The 20,419-nt window shown below is 36.5% G+C and overlaps 1 protein-coding gene across 1 annotated transcript in view; it reads right to left on the minus strand.

The window, feature by feature from the left end:
- Positions 1-419: 419 nt before the first annotated feature.
- Positions 420-20,419, minus strand: part of SLC17A6 (solute carrier family 17 member 6) — a 30,719-nt gene continuing 10,719 nt past the window's right edge. Inside the window, exons 4-12 of the mRNA XM_071417110.1 lie at positions 11,804-11,918; positions 10,359-10,446; positions 10,172-10,258; positions 9,116-9,258; positions 6,918-7,067; positions 5,470-5,602; positions 4,664-4,774; positions 2,992-3,119; positions 420-2,538 (exon numbers count right to left, since the gene is read on the minus strand). Of these exons, the coding sequence (XP_071273211.1) occupies positions 2,206-2,538; positions 2,992-3,119; positions 4,664-4,774; positions 5,470-5,602; positions 6,918-7,067; positions 9,116-9,258; positions 10,172-10,258; positions 10,359-10,446; positions 11,804-11,918 (1,288 nt within the window). The 3' untranslated portion in view covers positions 420-2,205. The remainder of the gene's footprint in view (positions 2,539-2,991; positions 3,120-4,663; positions 4,775-5,469; positions 5,603-6,917; positions 7,068-9,115; positions 9,259-10,171; positions 10,259-10,358; positions 10,447-11,803; positions 11,919-20,419) is intronic.

Here is a 20,419-nt window from a genome sequence, read left to right on the forward strand (position 1 = left end):
GTTTATGTAAAAAATGGATGGAAAGTAGTATGTTTCAGTTAAGGAGCCTTGTTGGGTAATCAAGAAAAGGAAAAATTCCACAAACAGTAATCTGTACCTTTTAATTTTCTTTCATCTGTGCCATCTTTTTCACTAACACAGATTAATCTGTCCTTCCTGGGTTCATGCATCTCTCACACTGATCCTCCTGCTCCTTTCCCTTGCACATCCATGCCAGCCATCCTTCTGAGAGCACAAACGTCTGGAGACAGGTGCCTCTCTCACCAGAGCAAGAACAGAAAATGTGAGAGGTTGGGTGTGGAGCAGAGCTCCCAGCTGAGAGACTCTCTCCATGTCAATAGCAGAATTTCTTCTGCAGTCACTATAACTGTAGCCATCTACATTAAAACACATTTAAAAATTACAAGAAACTCTAGTGGTCCTTTTTATATAAAAGGATAAATAGAGCATTTTATTAACACTTTTTGCAGCAACAAAAGTGACACAGTCCACATCTTTTTCATTAAACACAGCAAAAGCTATGGTCACGTTTTACATCACTTTGAGGCACAAAGCAAAATACTTCTTTTCTTAAGGTCAAGGTATGATTTGCATTAAAAAAAAGGAGAAAAAACAATCCTCAAGTTGTATATTGCGGTAGCAGGGTTTCCAATCACTAGCACAATACAATGAACAGACCAAGAATCCAGAATGGATTGTTACATACAATAATATTCATTTGGTTGAATTAAGAAATGGATCATTGTTGTCATTTTAGAGTATTAAGAAGTGGTCTGGTGTTGCTAACTTCAGTTGGTTCAGTTTGGTTCAATCCCAACAACCCCAAGTATATACAACAAGCTAAATGTAGGTTAATATATCATCTAGAAGGTTATGCACTTCATAATGCATTGCACTTATTGCTTGGTACACTAATGTTGCAGTCACTGTTGAGTTATGCTCAAAGGACAAGCGTGATGCTTGTTGGCTTCTTTCATCCAACACTAGTTATTTACCACTTTGGTTTATTGTGAGATTTTATGTTACTCATATTCAGTGTCCATTATTATTACTAGGTTTGATTGAAAGACAAATACATCTTTTATTTCAGGGATTTCTAAAATAACAACATTTTCTATAATTACAGTATCTTCAATAAACATATCTATGTATACAACTGTGGCACAATGTGTAAAAATATGAAAGCTATTAAGGGAAGAATAAGGGTTAAATTATTCTCTGTTTCTTCTATTGGTTTCAAAATATCCTGCAAAACAAATGCATCCTTTTTATAGGGCTATTTGCTCATAGTAAACTTCTCTTTGGAATTTTGTAAAAGACTATATTCTTTTCTATGTTATATTGGGGTATTTTTTTCTCTTTCTAAAGACACAAGTACAAATTCAGAATATACTGCAAAGAATAGAATAATAAAGCTTGTATTTTGATAAAAGGATTTTCCAGGCTGCCTGAAAAGTCAGACTCAATATTTTATATTGTTTTTATATTAGTTGATAAATGCAGGGAAGAACATGACAATGTCTACATTTTCATGAGATTCTGTAAAGGATAGAAATAAGGATTTGTGCCCAAAACTTTCAGTATAAAACTCCTAAATAATTCCTTTATTTATCACAGAGTAGCCTGCAGCATGTAATCACCATAAACATACAATACGCCCTATTTGTTCTTTAGGCTTGATACCAGTAAGGGAACTGGATCAATCCTCATCAACACCTGGGACTCAACCTTTCTTCTTCAAGAAAGCTCTTGTCCTAGACTAAACACACAACTCCTACATTGCACTGAGTAAATGTGTGTCTTTAACACAACCTCAATACAGTGTAACAAATATATAAGTGCATTTTTAATGATCAAGTAATTTTGGCTTCTAAAAAGAGCATTAGATGTGCCAACTTGGTTGCTTAGTTGTGCTTTAATCTGTAATTATGAGTTTTAGCTCTTGTATACTGTAAAGTATTTACTTGCCTCTATAGTTTTGACCAGTAAACCCTTAAAACTCTAATGTTTATAGAACAAATATAACTTAATGAAAGTGATAACATCACAACTCATACAGATTGCACTTTGATGTATTTTTTTTACAGTAAGACCTTCCTGTTTGATATGTGTTTACATGTTTATACCACATTTTATTTCTGTGTGCAAACAATCACAATGAATTTAATCACAAACACTACAAAATATACCAAATATTTAGGTTTGTTATGAATAATCTCTTTCCTTGTAGTTGTATGAGTCTTGTACTTCCTCTTGTACAAATTCCTCTTTTTTCTCCCAGCCATTAGGCCAGCCACCATTGACCTGGGTTGTAGCACCGTAAGACTTGGTGGTACCATAATTTACATAATTCTGAGTAATGTCCCCTGTCTCCTCAGCAAGTTCATCTTCATGAATAAAGCCACATTTCTCTTCACTTGTCTGTTCAGGGTCTGCCCAGGGCTGTTTCTCTCCCGAAGCAAATATGCCATAGAAGATCACACCTCCATAGTGCACCAAAGCAGCAATGAGGAAGACATACTGCCACTCTTCACGTGTCTGCAAAGAAGAAATTAAAGCAGAAATGAGGAAGACATACTGCCACTCTTCACGTGTCTGCAAAGAAGAAATTAAAGCAGCAATGAGGAAGACATACTGCCACTCTTCACGTGTCTGCAAAGAGGAAATTTGCCCAATCAGAGTAGCACATAGATTTACCTAATTCTTCTGAGCTGCAAGATTTAAATTATGGATTGGGGTTGTGAGAGCACAGCTAAAACATTCATGTGTCCATTTCAGAAATTTTTATATCCATCTTTCTTTGAAAAATTTATCAGCCCACAAAAGCATCAACCTAATGGGCATATAGTGAAGCATGCCTCAAATTTGCATCCCTGGATGCAAGTCCCAGATTCCAGTATGGATATCCTGGCAAGTTGTATTATAGAAAGATCTTTCTCTTGAAACCAGTTGTACCGAACTGGAAGATTTGAAAATGGTATTTCCATTTACCTTGTTCTTTGTCATTGCTCCAACAATTATAGGGCAAACCATTCCAGACAAGGTCCCGACTCCATTAGAAATGCCCATTAAAATGCTAGCATACCTTGGGGCAATGTCTAAGTGGTTGACATTGAATCCTGCAATAGAAAGGTCAGTGAGTGTTCACACCAAGAGCAGAGCAGTACTTCAGTTGAGAAAAGTGACGTGGCATTTTTACTATAACATATCTGGGCTGTTTAATTGCATTTCATTATCTCTGAAAGACTTACAATGCTAAATACTCCTAGAGAGACTCTTGGTTTTCATTTCCTTTTAAGAAAATATTTTAAAGGGACACCAGGTTAATTTTCTCCCAAAACTGCAGTTTAAGAAAACCCCAAAACCTCCCAGCAGTGTCTGTGTGGAGTAGAGAACTCAGTAGATATTTAGACAGGGAAAGAATTTGCATTTCACAGTCCCTTCCATGACCATTTCATGCTGTAAATAGCATGTCTTTTCTTCTTCCAGTATGTAACATCTTCTCTTCCTATTGCCCACATTTTTCTTTTTGTCACACAGACCAGCAGAAGGGAGTTATTTTCTATTCTTCAGTGTTAAATTGGAGAAAAAACCAGTATCTATAACTGAATTACTAATTGATTTTGAAAGATATTTACTTGTTCTCTTGCATTTTCAGCAGCACAATTCTGTTGAAAATGTATGGAGTAACTATTTAAATAATCTAAAGAGACAGAATGAATTGTTCCCGAAATAAATACTTAAATAAGCGAAAACAGAGTCCAACCCTTTGGATACAGACGGTATAATGGAAAGGACAGGCAGTGTGATATGGCCAGCTTGGGGAAAGTGCAACACACTTCCCAAATTGTACAAAAAAGGAATGATACCTTGCAGAATGCGTGACATTAAGGACAGATTTGATTAGAGGAGATTTGAGATGTTTGGCACAAATGAAAGAGAGCCTGTTTGAGACATAAGGAAGCAGCATGGGAGAGGATACTAAAATCACAGTGGGAAAACAAGGGGAGGCCAGGTGACTTCTGTTTGGGATGGGGAAAGGCAAGGGGTTGATGAATCAGCAGGAAAGGGGAATAGCTGAACTTTAATTCAGAAAAGAAATCCCAGTAGTTAGGCCCCAAATAATATAATACTAACAGGCCCCAAATTAATAAAATAATACAATATTAACAAAGAAATAACCAGTATACAGTGGAAAAAAATAAAAGACTTCTATTTAAACAAAATTATGTACATTTAGGTATCATTATGTAATACCAGTCCATTTGTCTTCTATGTTTGATTTCAAGAAAAAACTGTCATGTACATTAGCATCCTAATGAGAAGAGGGTCTAATTTACTGCAATGAACATGGAAAAGATTGAAGTATTCGAACAGAAATAATCTAATATAAAATCTGTAATACCAAATGTACATTCCTTTATAATGATCATAAAGAATATCTATTTAAATAAATAATATCTATAATATAATCTATAATATAATATTTATATTATCTATCTATAATATAATATTTAAATATTATATATATTTAAATAAATAATGTCCTTTGGGAATTCCAGAGTGAGTGGGCTTTTTAATTACTTTCCATGAATAAAAGCAAAGATAGATGTTTTGTCTCCTAAGATAAAAAAGTTTAGTGTTAATAGTAATAGAATCTTACCAGATATGGCAAATCCACTAAAGCCTACAGCAAGCACTAAGAATGAAATAGCCACTCCTTTGCTGTGTGAATATCCCACCACGAGAAGAAGAGTTGCTTCCATACCAAAACCTGGTGAAATAATAAATAAAACCAGACATTGAGTTGCATTCCCTCTCAAACACTGCAGGCCTTAGGATGCCATGATGTTCCATAGGAAAACAAATAAAACACTACCTCAGAGTGGGATACAATCAGGTATTTCTTTCATCTCTAAAAAACACATGTTCTACCTTTCTCAAATGATACTTATTTTACTCTTTATATGCTAATTTATTGCCACTGTCTGTCATTTTTAAGATGAAAATAAACACTTGTGCTGGGGTTAGGTCATTCCAGTCAACTCCCACGGGTAACCTGCTTGTGAATTTTCCAGCCCTTACCACAGCTAATGTGGCTTTGACACCTCAGAAGTCAAGGATGAAATCTCAGGTTGTTGTCTGGGCTTTCTTAGTTCAGAGGGTGCTCAGATGAGGAGCTAAGGCGGAGTAAGTAGCTAAGAGTAGGCAAATTCCCCTCCATAACCTCATGTATTTCTTTAATAGTCTAAATGGTTTTCCAAATACCAAATAACTCTATGGAAATGGCCAATGAGAGCACCTGTGTTTTCTTTTATTTAGTAACCACATCTGCACTGCATAAAAAATGCAGAAAGTATTGCCTCCTGAGAACATACAACCGTGCAGTTTGTCTCTTTATTCTATACAGAACACAAGATGAACATCAAATCCCTTCAAGAAACATTCAAATAAAACAGAAAGGCTTACCTCCACAGTTCATTATCTTTCTGACATTAGTAGTTGAAACAATCTGCCTGCTTCTTAAAAAGTCAGCAATTTGTCCCCCAATAGGAACAATAATTGTCATCACTAAATGTGGCACAGCAGATAAGATTCCCACCTAAAATTAAAATTAGAATTAGCAAAGTATAAACCATAAGAAAATTGTGATTCTTCATTTTCTGAAGCATTCAGCAGCTAATTAATTATTTCTTTTCAATGTCACACTCTGTGTTAAAGCTTAAAGTCTTGGGCTATGAAATGAACAATGTGATCTGAAGATTTTATTTGATTTGATTTTATTTCATTTAATTTTATGAAGTACAGTGATAATTTTTAAGACCTTCTGATGCCATGACACTTGTTTTTTTATAGATTGTTTTCATAGTTTATATTTAAGCTAAGGCTTTTTCCCCTCACTTACAGTCCCTGTGACAGAATTTTCAGAAAATTCACGATCAAAAGTGTGAAACTGAATTGCTGCATTTCTTTCAGTGTTTAGTGCAGCTTTGCAGCAAGCCTCACATGCCCAGACAGATTCCCTGTGGATCATCATCATGTGCACAATGGCCATTTTTCTTTGATTTCTGACCAAGCTGCAAAGTGTACGTGGGCAAAAGATGTGTGTGAAAAGCTTTGTATATAGTGAAAGATAAAATACTGAATTTCCACTGGTGGTATTCAAAGTGCTCAGCATACATGGCAAAACAAGAGGTAGTTCTTTTGTGATGACTTCTCCAATAGATTTTATAGATTTCTTCTCCAATAGATTATTCATATTTACCTCCCAAGTCTGATCCAAACTTCACATGAACGCCATGGAGCCTCAGATCAGCCCTACATCTCACACTTTGCCTCTGTCTTTGCTCCTTTCTGAATGAGAAAGGGGGAGCAGCTCTCACCACATTAAAGGTGCATATAGAAAGGTGGCAAATTTATTATAATATCCTTCCTGGAACAAGATGGCCCTGCTTTTTAAAAGGCACCTGGAAAAATCCATTTGTCAGTGTTTTCTATAAGCTTTGGTGGGATTCTGCAGCCCCTGGGGCATCAGGGATAGAGTGTGATGGGTCTGCTGACACATTTCTAATACCAAGCATGATCTGGTTTTGAGCACTCAACTTGCAATGTAGCCCCAAATAAATCATCACTAAATCTCACCCTGCCTCCACCTTTCCCTATCCCATCCTTTGTCACAGTTGTTACTTCACTTATTCGTGCTGGTCAAGGAAACAGGAACTGGGATGAGTAAGATTCAAGATGTAAATCCATGCTAAAGATGTGTCACACTTTTTTTTCCTGTTCTTAATAAATCCTACAATACTTAAGTGTAGTAATACTACAATACTTAATACAATACTTCTTAATAAATACTACAAATACTAGCTCTGGTATTTACTTAGTTAAGACAGAAGCTTCACATTCTTGTTACATACCTTGCTTATTTCAAATCCAAACACTTCCTCAAAGTAAGCAGGCTGACTAATTAGCAGCAAGTAAAAAGTCCAGCTTCTACAGAAGTTTGCAACTATTATTGCATAGACTGGCATAGATGTAAAAAATTTTCTCCATGGTGTTTTGTATTTCTGAAACACAGGAAGGGGATCCAGTTACCGTCTTGGTCATTATCAACTCTGCATCTTTCCTTACCCTTTTCTTCAGCTGTGGTCCAACAAGCACATCTCTGCACAGCATATAAACGTTACCACAAAATGCACAAAGGGAGAAACTCAGGGATGCTTAATTGTAACACAACACTCATGCACAAGTGCTTTTATCTCAGTCATATAAATATGTACATGGACATAAGACCAAAATAGTGATGTCTTTAAATAATAATGTCTTTAAAAGCAAATGTTGCTGTATGTAAGGAAACAGTTAGATTTGACACTAACTACATGATTCCTTTCAGATTTACTGCAAACAGGCATTTTAGCATTTAAATCTTAATTGCAGTATTCCACCTTTCTTTTTTTTTAATCAAGTCTCAGCTGAAACTGCTTGGTCAATATATTTTTTGTTTGTATTATTGTATTTTTAAAATAAATTGCAGAAAGAAAAAAAACAAAAACAAAAACGAAAGACAGATGGACAACCCTGCTGAGTCCCAGCACCTGTCCACAAGCCCAGGCTTCCACCCATCTGTGTTGATCCAAGCACAGGATCCATACCCAGATAAGTGCTTGAAAATCGCTTCAGCAAGAATTCAGGCTCAATTCAGTCTACTATTGATTTGAATACTGGCTTTTCTTTAAAAAACAAACAAAAACCCAGCCTATAGATAGATACGTGCAACACCTTGTACATCTATTAAATTACATTTAAGTGAGAGGTAAGGATTAAGTGATTTAATTACTGAGAAGCCAGCCAGAAAATCTAACTTGATGGTATGGGAAGAATTTCAGCTTAAATATTTTAGAAGCAACTAAACTATTGATACAAGATAATCATTTTGAAAAAAAAAAAGTTTAATTAAAAAGCCACAGTAAAAAATAGAAATTGTACAGTCCAAATTAGAATTGTATGGACATCCTTCAAAATAACTCATTTCACATCAGATTTTCAAAACCATGAGCCCTACTGGATGCTGTTGAATATCAACTGAGACAGGCCCTCAATAGCACCCAAAAGTTTCAGCTATCAAAAAATGACTCTGTAATATTTTCAGTTGCTTATTTAATACTAAACCAAGTTTTTACTAAGTCAAAAATTGTTAATTCCTCAGTTCAGTCAAGAACCAGTGTTCTGACCAAATAGGAAATATAATGAGGGTCTACTGGGAATGGATGGTGTAAAAATTTAAGCAGATGAAGTGAGGCTTAAACAAATTTTTTTTAATTTTCCTGAGTGAGTGAGCACACATGCCAATAGTTTCTTTAAAACTTTTCAGCAGGTACAGAAATAAGATGATTATTAGCACAGTTGGAATGTTAAGTGGCTGGAAAATTCAGAGTTCATACATGGTTTTTAGGTCATACGTGGTTCGTGAGAACTAAACCACTACACAACTAACATTATGAGAGGCTTGATAACATGTCTCCAGCAAAATGAGAAATAAAGGGAATTGTTCTGAATTGTTCCCTGCAATAATGGGAAATGTTCTTATGGATCTTGAAGCATGCTCTATTGCAACTTGCAGTTTTTCTGGCAGACAAAACATAAAATAATAATGATGGGCATTTTCTGGTGTTCTGGGGACCTCAAGAGACACTGAGCAGTGCTTTTCCTGCAGTTTGCTTTTAGGAAGAGGAAAACCTTCCATAAATTACTTATATAGGAAGGAAACTGACTTTTTCAGCTCAAGATATAAGAAAAGTCTAAATAAAGTTGCAGTTTCAAACGTAGCTGTACCTCTTTTTTATAATTTGAAGTAGACAAAGAGGCATAAATTCCATGAGTCATCTGCTAGAAGAACTGTGTTCTCTTAGTGCAAAAGTGGAATCCACCCAGAAATCCACCAGCAGATTTAAAAACTTCCCATGCCCCAGGAACACATTTGTTCAAATTGTTCAAAATGCACTTTTCAATCTTATGGCGAGTGTTTGATTTTTTTGTTGTTGCCTTTTTTTGGTTGCTGGGATGCTCATTTTTCTTACTATCTCATTGGAAACCAGTGTGTGGGTAATGTTCTTACTTCCATTGCACCTAGGAGGTTGGCACTCTCTCCAATGCTTTCTTCTATGTATCTCCTTTCTTCATCTGTGATTGTAGGATGCTTTGCAGGACTCTCATATGAAACCAAAAGCCAAAACATGTACCAGACTATACCAAAGCTCCCTTTGGAACAGAAAGAAAGACTTAAAAAAGAAATGCACAATAAAGCAGCAAACAAGGAAGAAAAATCTGTGAAGCATTACAACAAGTTTAAATGGCAATTGTTGTCAGTGCTTCTTTACTGAGTTTTCTCAGTAGACATAACTCTACAACAGAGAGTTTGGTCCTGTGAATAATACTTGTGCAAAATGCATGCAGAACTATAGCACAGTGAAGTAATCTTTGCTTTGTTTACAGAATTATTTCACTGCAAGTGAATATTCACTGATCTTAACATCAACTTGTACAATGAAGCAACTTCCATTTCATTTCACCAAACTGTAAATGAAGGCCCACCCAGCTTTAAGATGCTGATGTTTGATTACTGCATTAAATTTTTACCTGCAGAATAGAAGACTCTGCCAACATTTTCAACATAGCAACGCACTTCCTGAGTAGTTTATTAAATTTCTATAATGCTTCCACTTAATTCACATAAACACAGTCTGAATTCCCTTGGGGCATTCTTTTCTGTCAGTGTAGGTTAACATAACTGGTGTGGATAAAGTTATGTAGGTCTTCAGGTAAAAATCAGGACAACTTATTCAGGGCAGGTACTCTAAATTTGCAGTTTTACCGGTGTGAGAGGTGTTAATGTGAGCAGAGATACATAGATCTGCCCAGAAGTTTGCACTGCTTGTGCTAAAAGTAATGGAGGTTTCAAGGTGAGCTAGCTTTTCTTATTTTATTATCTTGCTTTCTTACATACTCTTTTTAAATTCTATTCTCTCATTGCTCTTTTCTCTAGACTGTATTTTTAGATTAAAAGTCCCACTTCTCTGGGGTTTTTTTGTCCTCCTAACAGTAGCTGTTACATTTTTAGAAAGGGTAGAGGAAGGTGAGACAATCCTGGAGTGAGAGGAGCAGAAATGCATACCATACACATAGAACACAGAAGACCACCCAGTATATTGCACTAGAATCCCAGCTAGAGGCATTGCAATCACAGCTCCTGCATAGGAACCTACGAAACAAGACATGTGGGTGAGCAGGGGGGAGTAAATCACTTTCAACACTCTCGTGCATTACAAGAGGAGGGAAGGCAGGAGGACAAAGTTACTCACCACAAAAGGAGGTGGTTGCTAACCTACTCCTCTCTAATGGGGGGGCCCACTTGCTCCAGATGCCGTGGCAGGCAGGGTAGGTGACCCCCTGGGAAATGGGGGTACCACAGGTTAGCTAAAGCTGGTCAGGCACTCACTTAATTGTCTTTGCATGAGCTTTTGTCTTTAGTTGCTATAAACAAGAGGTTGAGAATGCTTTGCACCTTTACAGCAAAATCTGAACGCAGCCACAGAAAAACGTCAATATTCGAGTTGGGTTTTGTGTGTCACTTCAAATCATTACAGAGACTGTATGAAACAAATATAAAACATGTTTCCTTTTGTTCCCCCTCCCCTCCCAGGAAAGAATTCCAAATCGTTAAAGAGTATTAGTGCACAAGAACCAGAGTCAAAGGAAGGAGGACAACACAGATTCTTGAAGTCTTTCTAATGCAGGACTGATTTATCCAGCCCTTATTTTTTTTTTTAACCTAACATTTAAAGCAAAATTTAGGTAATACTGATTAAAGTGACACTGCTCTAAAACTAGAAAATAAGATCTATAACCATTCAGAAATATGCTCTTTAGAGAGGTTTTTCACTCTGTCTTTAATGAACCTACTTGAGCATATAAACTAAGTATTTGAATGATATTATTTGACTTTATTTTAAACCAGCTACCTTTTAGATCTCTCTTCAAAACCAGCCTTTAACTTAGCAATAGAAAAATTAAACCTGCAGTGTTGAAATTTTTAAAGGTGTTACACGAAATATACAGTAATTTCTGATTAAGATGTCCAAAGGTACACAAATTTGTGATTAGAAATTATGGTATATGCATATACACCATATATGTATTTTTATATAGGTCATATAAAATAACCTATATAAAGGTTATATAAAAAAAGGAAAGGGGAAGGGAAGGGAAGGGAAGGGAAGGGAAGGGAAGGGAAGGGAAGGGAAGGGAAGGGAAGGGAAGGGAAGGGAAAGGAAGGGAAGGGAAGGGAAGGAAAAAAGGAAAAAGGAAAAAGGAAAAAGGAAAAAGGAAAAAGGAAAAAGGCTCAATTACTTTTTTCCCACTTTTAAATTATGGTAAGTCTCTTATTCATTCCAACAAAAACATGGCATGGTCAGGACTTAAGATATAACCTTAGGTTTTTGTTAAATATTTGCCCTGTGATGCTGACCAACAAGTAATTGTTGAGAATTACACCAGTCTAAGCCTTCTGCAGTATAGGAGTTCAGTGAAACATCAGTGCTAAATGCATACCTCACTGGCTTCTCATTTTGCCATGACATTTTATAGCTGAAGGAAAACCAAATAGCAATAATTCATACATTGAAATCCTTTACACTGAACATCAGTAATAAATTTAAAACCATTTCTATCTTCCTTGCAGAGCTACAGTTGCTAGTTAAAGGCTAACTAACACCATGACATTCACTAGTTTTACAGTTTTCCACACCTCTACAAGGCCCTGCAGGATCCTCACGAAGATGACACATCCATAGTGCACCCTGGCTGCAGATGGGATTAGCATGTTCAGGGAAGATGTCAGCAGTATAGCAGCACCAAACACTCTGCAAAGGCAGCAAAAAAGGGGAAAGTAAGTGACCTCAGTGCTCTCCCAACTGATTTGCTCTCCATACATATGCTCATGTATCAATGTAGGTGTTCCCTACGTGTCTTCTTTATATGGGGAATATGCTGACTGCACTGGAAAAGTGTCTGCTTCCATCTAGTGTAATAATCTGTCTGTGAGACCCAGAGCAAACATGGATGTGTTCATCTATTTAGCATCATTTCCTAAGGAAATATATCTTATGCAATCACAGGTATAGATATTAATTTCCCTATAAACACCCACTTTAATTTTCACACTAATTTCAACCAAATCCGATTGAATTCTCCACCCTCTAGAAACAAAGTTAGAATTTGTCTCCAAAGGGTGTGCTAAAAGAGATTGTCAGTAAAAGAATTTCTCATGTGCTTTAATTGTAAGAAAGTGACACCATACATTTACTCCTCATAAAGCAGAAGAGAATTCACTTTCATACAGGCCAAAAGCATGGGGAGGAATTTCAGAGCTGGGATCTCCTTAGGGGATAATCAATCTGGATTCATATATCTGTAGAAACCAGATAATTCTTACTGCTGTTTTTTCAGAGGCTACTCACTGAAAATTTCTCATTTTGATTCCACAGCACCCTAATTTGAAATAAAGCACCTTACAAAGTCTAAATAAATGCATGAAGTGGTGATTCATTTTCAATTCCACTGATTTGATGGGATTTTTATTTGATTCGATTAATATCCAACTCTTGTAGGAGGAAACCTTTTTCCAGCATCATTGTGTCTTTTTTTTGTCTAAAGCTGCATAATGCAAATATAAATCTGATGACATATGACATCACAGTATCTGATGTGGAACTGATTTGACAGAAACCTTTGACCTCCACTTGTGTTCTTCAGAAACTGGTACAGTGCCATAAGTCACTGAGAAACAGACCCAGGGCTAAAGATGCAGGATGAAAATCCTCCTCAAAGACACAATGTTCCACAGTCTGTATTGTGAAAAATGCATGCATTTTATGATTGGCTTTTCACAAATATTGAAATGAATATGATATGTGTTGTGTTAGAAAGTAATGATGTATTAATTCTCTTAAGTAGTGTGGTAAATATAATTTTAGGTTAAAACATAATGTTAAAATAGAAACTGTGCTATGTAGGATACTTTTTTTTAAAGAAAGGACTCACAGCAAGATAGCAGCCACAGGACACCTGAATCTTTCAGAGAAAGAGAATTTATTGCCCCATTATCAGAAGAAACGAACTTCTTCCCGCCTCGAAGGTGCTGTCAGGATTGAGAGGAAGAAGCTGACACTGCCCAGACAGAATCCTGTGTTTGAATGGAATTTATGCATCATGGATGAGGTGTATGAATATGCAACAGGCTGTTGCTTTTAAGGGTTAATCCTCTGTTAACGTGGGTCCTTTTTCGGGCTTATTTTGTCCAGAAAAGGCACCCGGACATCCGTAACTCTTTGTCTCTATTGTCTCATATTGTCCTAATTCAATTTGTCCAAATTATTATTACTCTAATTGTATTACTATTTTTATAACCATTTTATTACTATTAAACTTTTAAAATTTTAAAAACAAGTGATTGGTGTTTTTCACATACATGTAGAATCACAGTCTGAAACAAATCTTCAAACAGCAAGCTGAGGATATGCCACTTTTGTTTGACCCATATTGAAGGGCATGGTAAGGAATCTTCAATAAAAAGCCCTAAATCTCCTCTCCTCATTGTGCTCCCTTTGATCTCTGTCTCAAGTTAAACAACATTTATCTGTCTGTACAGCATATTTCTGGCTCTGCTTGTTAGCATGTTCAATACATTTGCTGGGACTGACTGGGCACCTGATTGTGTTGCATTGTGAGGACTATTTTGACCTGAATTGTCTTCTACTCTTGATTTCCTAACATGTAAGTTTCTACTCCAAAACTACATGCACTTCATTTTCTTACAATTTAACATCTCCTTATGCTCACATAAACTCCAGTGGTGTCTTGGCCTGGTAAAATCACTTGAAGATAGAATATTAAAAAATGCCATCTCTTTACAAGGATGAGATTTACAAAATGGTTGCAGTAGGTAACTGTTCCTCCAAGGAACAGTTTTTTAATCCTGTATCTGAGATCAGCCTCTACTTGCACACGGCTGAAAGCTAATTTTCCCAGAACTGCCTCTGTCCTCATGTTTACTGAAGAGAAGCTGTTTCCTTGAGTCTGGTCCTTCTCAAGACAAGGAAAATGCAACTGAAGGAATGATCAGAGACATGCTTCTCCCAGACTGAAATCTGGCCTGCATTTAGGCGCACAAGCACTGGGGAATACTCAGTTACACCAGGGTGTAGATGGTGAAATAATTCTGCAGCACCACTTGTGAGCCAATTCTCTGTCTGAACTATGCTTCATAAGAATGATTTCCTCTCTCTCCCCAGAAATCTAAGGATTTAAAAGTAGAATAAGTTAAATTATGATTCTTGCAAGAAATGGCTTTTTTATGCTTTTTGTGAGTGTCTATTAGAAGTGATGTCATGCATGGCTATTTTAGTGAGTCCATTTCCTCTATAGCTCAATCAAGAGCAAATAAACCTTCCTATATTTGCTTTGTATCTCTCAGCACACAATCATAAATATCATAAGCATTTCTCCTTAAGGCCCCTTAATCTTCTTAGGTTTATTTCCACAAATACTAAATTCTACCTAACAAAATACTGTAATATAGTGGTGTTTTTTATAAAACCTTACTGTTTCATTGCTTTAAATATCTCACTTAGCAATATTTATTATTATTGATATAAAACAAAACTTATTTTGAGCTACATATTTTGTCAATCAAAATATATTTGAATGCAGCTCACATTTGAATATATTTAGTTGGTAAATGGAACATTCTGATTGTTCCTAGGGCATTTCTAAACTATTTTGCTGACTCACACATCAAACCCTCAAATTGTGCAATCCTTTTTTTTTTTGCTTACATTTTTTTTCTGTCTATTAAGCTAGTGATTTATGATCCTTTATGTTTAATTTCTGCACCTTGCTCAATTTTTCTACAACACTAACTCCAGCAATGGGTTAGAAAGTTTAGATTTCTGATGTTGCCATGGCAAATTAAATGTGTGTGTGGTTCCACTGTCATTTCCAGCTTGTTTAGGAGTGTTTGTTCCTCTCCACAGCCCACTGCATTTTTGTACAGTTTTCTACAAGTGTAGTTGTACACGTTCTACTTGTCCAGCTTTGTACAAGTGCCACTTTGCCCTCTTGGTGTTCTGGTGTCACACTGAGTGAAGAGCTGTGGCCCTTGCTGGACACACATTTTTAAAGCTGCTGTGCCCTTGGTACCTCCCCAGCTGTTTGCACAGCTGGGCTCTGGAGCGAGCCCAGCCTTGCTGCAGGGAGTCCCTGGCTGAGCTCAGCCTTGGAAATCCAGGTGGCTGCACTTTCATTCTGAGGTATCCTTGCAAATCCATTTCATTCTGGGCACACTCCAAACCCCACAAAAGCTTTTAATGCCATGGCACAAAGTGAAACCTTTAGCAGGCTGAAGGTAAACTCTGGGAAAAGGGAGTTATAGCACAGAGATGGAGCAGGCGAGCCCAATGGCACTGCCATGATTCTGGGCCCTTGCCTTAGGATGGAATTAAAATGTCATGACATGTCTTCAGCAGCCCCTAGCCTCGCAAAAAAATTCCTTTCTGACTCACAATCAGCAACTACATCTGTAAGAAAATAAACACATACAGAAGAAGACAATAAATACAGTAGTAGTGTGTCAAAGAGATGGGAAAAACCCCAATAAATTCTGGTCCTCATAAGTGACCAGAAGCAGTCCTGAAACAAAAAATTATGCTTTTTTTATCTATTTCTATTTCTATTTCTAGACTGAGTAGTTCTATTTCTATAGCTTATCTATTTCTATTTCTAGACTGAGTAGACTCAGTCCCAAAAATCAGAATCTAACATTGATCTTCAGTGTTTTGCTGACCCTGGCCTCAAAGGTCATGAACTGTGACTTAATCCTCCTGCAATATAAGGAGTAATAATAGCAAAATCATATTTGAATGAGAGACATTTGGGATAGGAGAAGAGAAAGAAAATTACTTTGACAGCTCAGAATCAGTGCTTAGAATGGAATGAGGTTGCATGGGGAATTAATCTGTTTGGGTTCCAAGTCAGTTGGCTCATTTTTCTCTTTTAAACAAAAGAAAAATAAGTGTATTTTTGGATTTCTAATCTCTGCACCTGCGCAGCAGCCCTATTGTCATCCACCTTTGTCAGGAAATTCACATTCCATGAGCATTCTGCAGTGTTACAGATATTCTGCAGTGTTTTACAGATATTGTTACACAGCTGGAAGCAGAGTCAGCTCCAAAAGTGATCTGAGCACAGAGCACAGGCAGATGGATGGCAGATCCAGTTACACACAGGATAACTGAAAGTGAGGAGTCCTCATTAGAGGCATCCTTTTACCCCAGGGACTGGGAATGAAAATTGCTGCAAAGGATTCATGGAACATAAAACTAAAGGCCCTTTTAGGTGTGTATGCAGTGGAAACAATTCCTCATCTGAGCCTCCTGTATTTTTATTTATGTCAATTTTTTAATATATTTGATAAATTCCACAATTATTGATGTCTCTATTCTCTGGATAATGACAAAACACTGAAGATCAATGTTAGATTCTGATTTTTGGGACCGAGTCCACTCAGTCTAGAAATAGAAATAGAATGAATCTTTTCTAAAGCATATGAAGTACCTTAACTAAATTTGTCCCTTAAAAAAGATTGAAAAGTAACTCTGTATATTTAAAATGAATTTTTAAACCTTTGTTTAAACAAGAAAATGCTGTAGTTTTAAGATGTGTAAATATATGCTGTATCAGTGAATTATTAACATAATTTCATTACAATTCAAAATCAATAAAGAACAGTAAGTCTCGGTCACTTACAACTACAAAACACCATTGCATGTATTTAAACAGATTTGCATTGAAAAGTACAAAGGTATGGAAAGTGTTCAATGGCTTCCATAGAAAATTATCTCAGGACTGTAACTGAATAGTTTTTCCCTCCAAAGTGCCACTGATCATCATTTCATGGAAGATCTATCTGCTGAATAGGAAAGTTTGATTATTTTGTTTGTTTTCTAGGGAATCAGAGGGTGTGGGTGGGTGTGTGGGGATGTGTGAAAGCATTTTGCACCACTACAATAAATTAAATTCAAAATATTATAAATTGGTTTATTCTGACTGTAAACAGGAGCCTATGGAAAATATAAACCATGGTCCTTTCTGAAAAACCTCTGATTTGACAATTTCACATGAATATTGATCATATTCTAGAGGAGAGTGTTTTCATTGGATGAAGTGTGTGTTTTGATCAAATACTTGATTTGTAAACAGTGATAGAACATTTTCCCTAGTCATAGTTACAAATTCATTAGGTAAATTTGTTAGGTACATAGGGTGGAAAACAAGGAGGATTGAAAACACAAGCTTTCTTCTGAAGTTTTCCCAACCTAGTTTAAAGATTAGACTAAAAAAACCCGCCATTATAAAACAAATTTAATTTATTTGGATTCAAGCCGGTGAGTTGGTTTGCCATTTTCCTTACAGAAATCACATGAAATATGTTGAAGAAAGACTTATTTTATGAAACAGATATGAAAGTTAAAGCTGGGTTTTGACTGTCCTTTGCTGCTCTTTCTTGAACAGTGCTTTTTTGGGAGAGTGCTCGTGTGGCAGCAGCTCTGAGCAGCAGAACATGTGTCACATAATGCGACTTCTTGGACTATTCTGTCAGCTCGAGCTTTCTGAAATGTATTATTTCACTTTATTGTCTTTATCTGTGACACACCTTCTCCTGCAAAGGGCAGCAATACAGCATAGAGTGGCTCTGCTGTACTTTCATGCCATCCAAACCATATTCGGTCTGAGAGGCACTGCAGGGCTCACTGCTGCACTAAATGCTTCATTCTGTCCACTAAAACACAGTGTCCACAAAGAAGGAGGACAGGACCTAACTGGAATGTCTGTGGGCTTACAGCAGCTTCTCAGAACCTTTTCTTCTGCAAATGTTGCTGGCAATGACACTTTGTGATCCACACCTCAACTTAGATTTTTCTTTGACTCTACAGAAATTTCAGGGGATACCTGGCACTTAATATTTCCCTCCTTACAAAGCATATCTCTACCTGTACCAGGTGTGATGATCAGGGCCTTCTAGGACTTTGATACAGAAAATGTGCATTTTGATGGCCTGAATTTGCTATGGTTCAATCTGCCAGGTTGGAAGATAAAAAAATCCCAAAATATTAATGAGATTTTTAGCAAAACAGAAGATTCAAGGGACTGGATCAAGCACTGATGTGGAATGCCATGCAAAGATTAAATCCATGTGTATCAGCAAGCCAGAAGAAGTCCTTTACATTTCTGCCTTCTTCAAAGCCCACTGATGCCACAGACTCATACCAAAACCACAAACAGTTTTCAGGCTGTGCCTTCCCTTGCCTGTTCACAGGCCTGGTTTTTGATATGTCAGTGTATATTTTATAAAAACTTGGGCACTGTTGGATGACAGCATCACTGGAATGGATGCTAAATGTAAAAGAATCCTGGGTCATTAAATTCAAATTATTGTTCTTACCAGCAAGTGCATTTACATTATCCTTTCATAAACAGATCTGTTTCCATCTGAGAAGTTACAAGCATTTGGCCTACTTAGCAGTTTTTCTTTTTCAACTTTTCACTTCATATATCCAGTATATATCTTCTACATATAGAAGACAGATATATATATATATATATATATATATATAAGACATATATCCAGTATATGTCTTCTACCCTTGTTGTTTTATTTTAATGGTTTTAATCCCTTCAGTTTCCACAACCTCAATCCTGTTTTCTTTCTTTTGCATCACTAAGCAAATCAGATCCTCTAGATCTTGTCTTGCTTTTTTCCTTCATTCATTTGCTCACTCTGCTAATCCTCTCTTTCCTGCCTGAATTCAGCTGGGGAATCTCTCAACCTGTGGTTTTGTTTTACAACTCATTCTATCTATATATGTCTAGCTAAAGCTCTGACTCATTCCTTCTAGCTCATTAGCTTTGGGACAGCTTGCTCTTTAAATTTGTAATCTGCTAAATAATGTTTCAAACCAGGACTGTCTCTTTCAAATCAGCTTACCAACATGCTGGTAAGCTGATATATAACACACTTATCACAGCAATCACCTGTAGGTTTAATTCTAAAATGCTTTGTGGAGTTATTTGGGAGGATAACTACTCTGTGTTGGACTCAAAAGCTGGACATCTGTACTGCTTTTTGGGGTGTTTTCTGGTTTATGGGGCACAGGTTACAGCTGATTGTATCAGGACTGCTCAGAGCAAAGGCAGATTCCTTCAGAGCACAATGACAGTGACATTAGTGGTTTTATGCAAACAACCTAAATAACATTTTGTTGCATCAAACCCGGTGTACAAATTGTTTTGGACTGAAGTAACAAAGCAAATAGAGGTGCTTAAGGATACTTGTTGCACAGAGTGTGTGCAATTAATGCTCTGAAGCATCCCTGGGTTTTGTTTCAGAGACAGTTTATTATTATTATTATTATTATTATTATTATTATTATTATCATCATCATCATCATCATCATCATCATCATCATCATCATCATCATTATTATATTTATTAGATACCACTGTAAATGCAGTGAGGATTTGTGGAAACTCGAGACCAGAAGAGAACTGGGGGCAAAGTTATTTGACAGCATTATTTGACATATCTGGGTGATATAATCCTAATAAATAAGAAGTTTCTTAATCAGCTGGTTCTGAAAGGGGTGTCCTGACATGGGGGTTGGAACTGGGGGATCTTTAAGGTCCCTTCCAACCCAAACCATTCTAGGATTTTCTGAAAGTATCTGGTGTAATTTTATGAAAACTGTGTAGTGGATTTTATACAAATAAAGATTTCAAAAGATTTTCATCAGTGGAGGATGGAATGCAAAAAATAAGCTCGAATTTCAAACATAACCCTACTCCTGTAGTTATATCTCAACAAGGAGGGTTAAATTCAGAAAACTTTAGATTTAGTCCTGAGAAAATTAGTCAAGGATAAATGTGGTTCTCTGCATTTTGTGTCATGAGGATTACTTCCCTTCTGTATTTAATTAGTTCCAAAATGCCACAGTTGTCAGTGCAGCGTTATGCAGCTGCTTCTCAGCACCAGAGAAAATAACATTTTAGCCTATAACAGTCTAGCATGAGGTGCCTTGAAAGCTAAAAGTTAAGCACCATTAATGATGGTTTACCTGTTTCCAACGTAGGTAAACATAAACTCTGCCCTTGCTGACTCTGAAAAAGTAATTTTTGCTTCATAAATAATCAAGGAAAAATAATCTTTCACTGACTGTGAAAAGATTAATTTTGCTTGATAATAGTGTGATTTTTTTCTTTTTTTTTTTTCTTCAGCTGTTCCACATGCATTTTCTGCTTTTCTTCATAT

This window comes from Agelaius tricolor, unplaced genomic scaffold, assembly GCF_023055355.1.
Source record: "Agelaius tricolor isolate 1412-34295 unplaced genomic scaffold, bAgeTri1.0.p SCAF_67, whole genome shotgun sequence".
NCBI lineage: Eukaryota > Metazoa > Chordata > Aves > Passeriformes > Icteridae > Agelaius > Agelaius tricolor.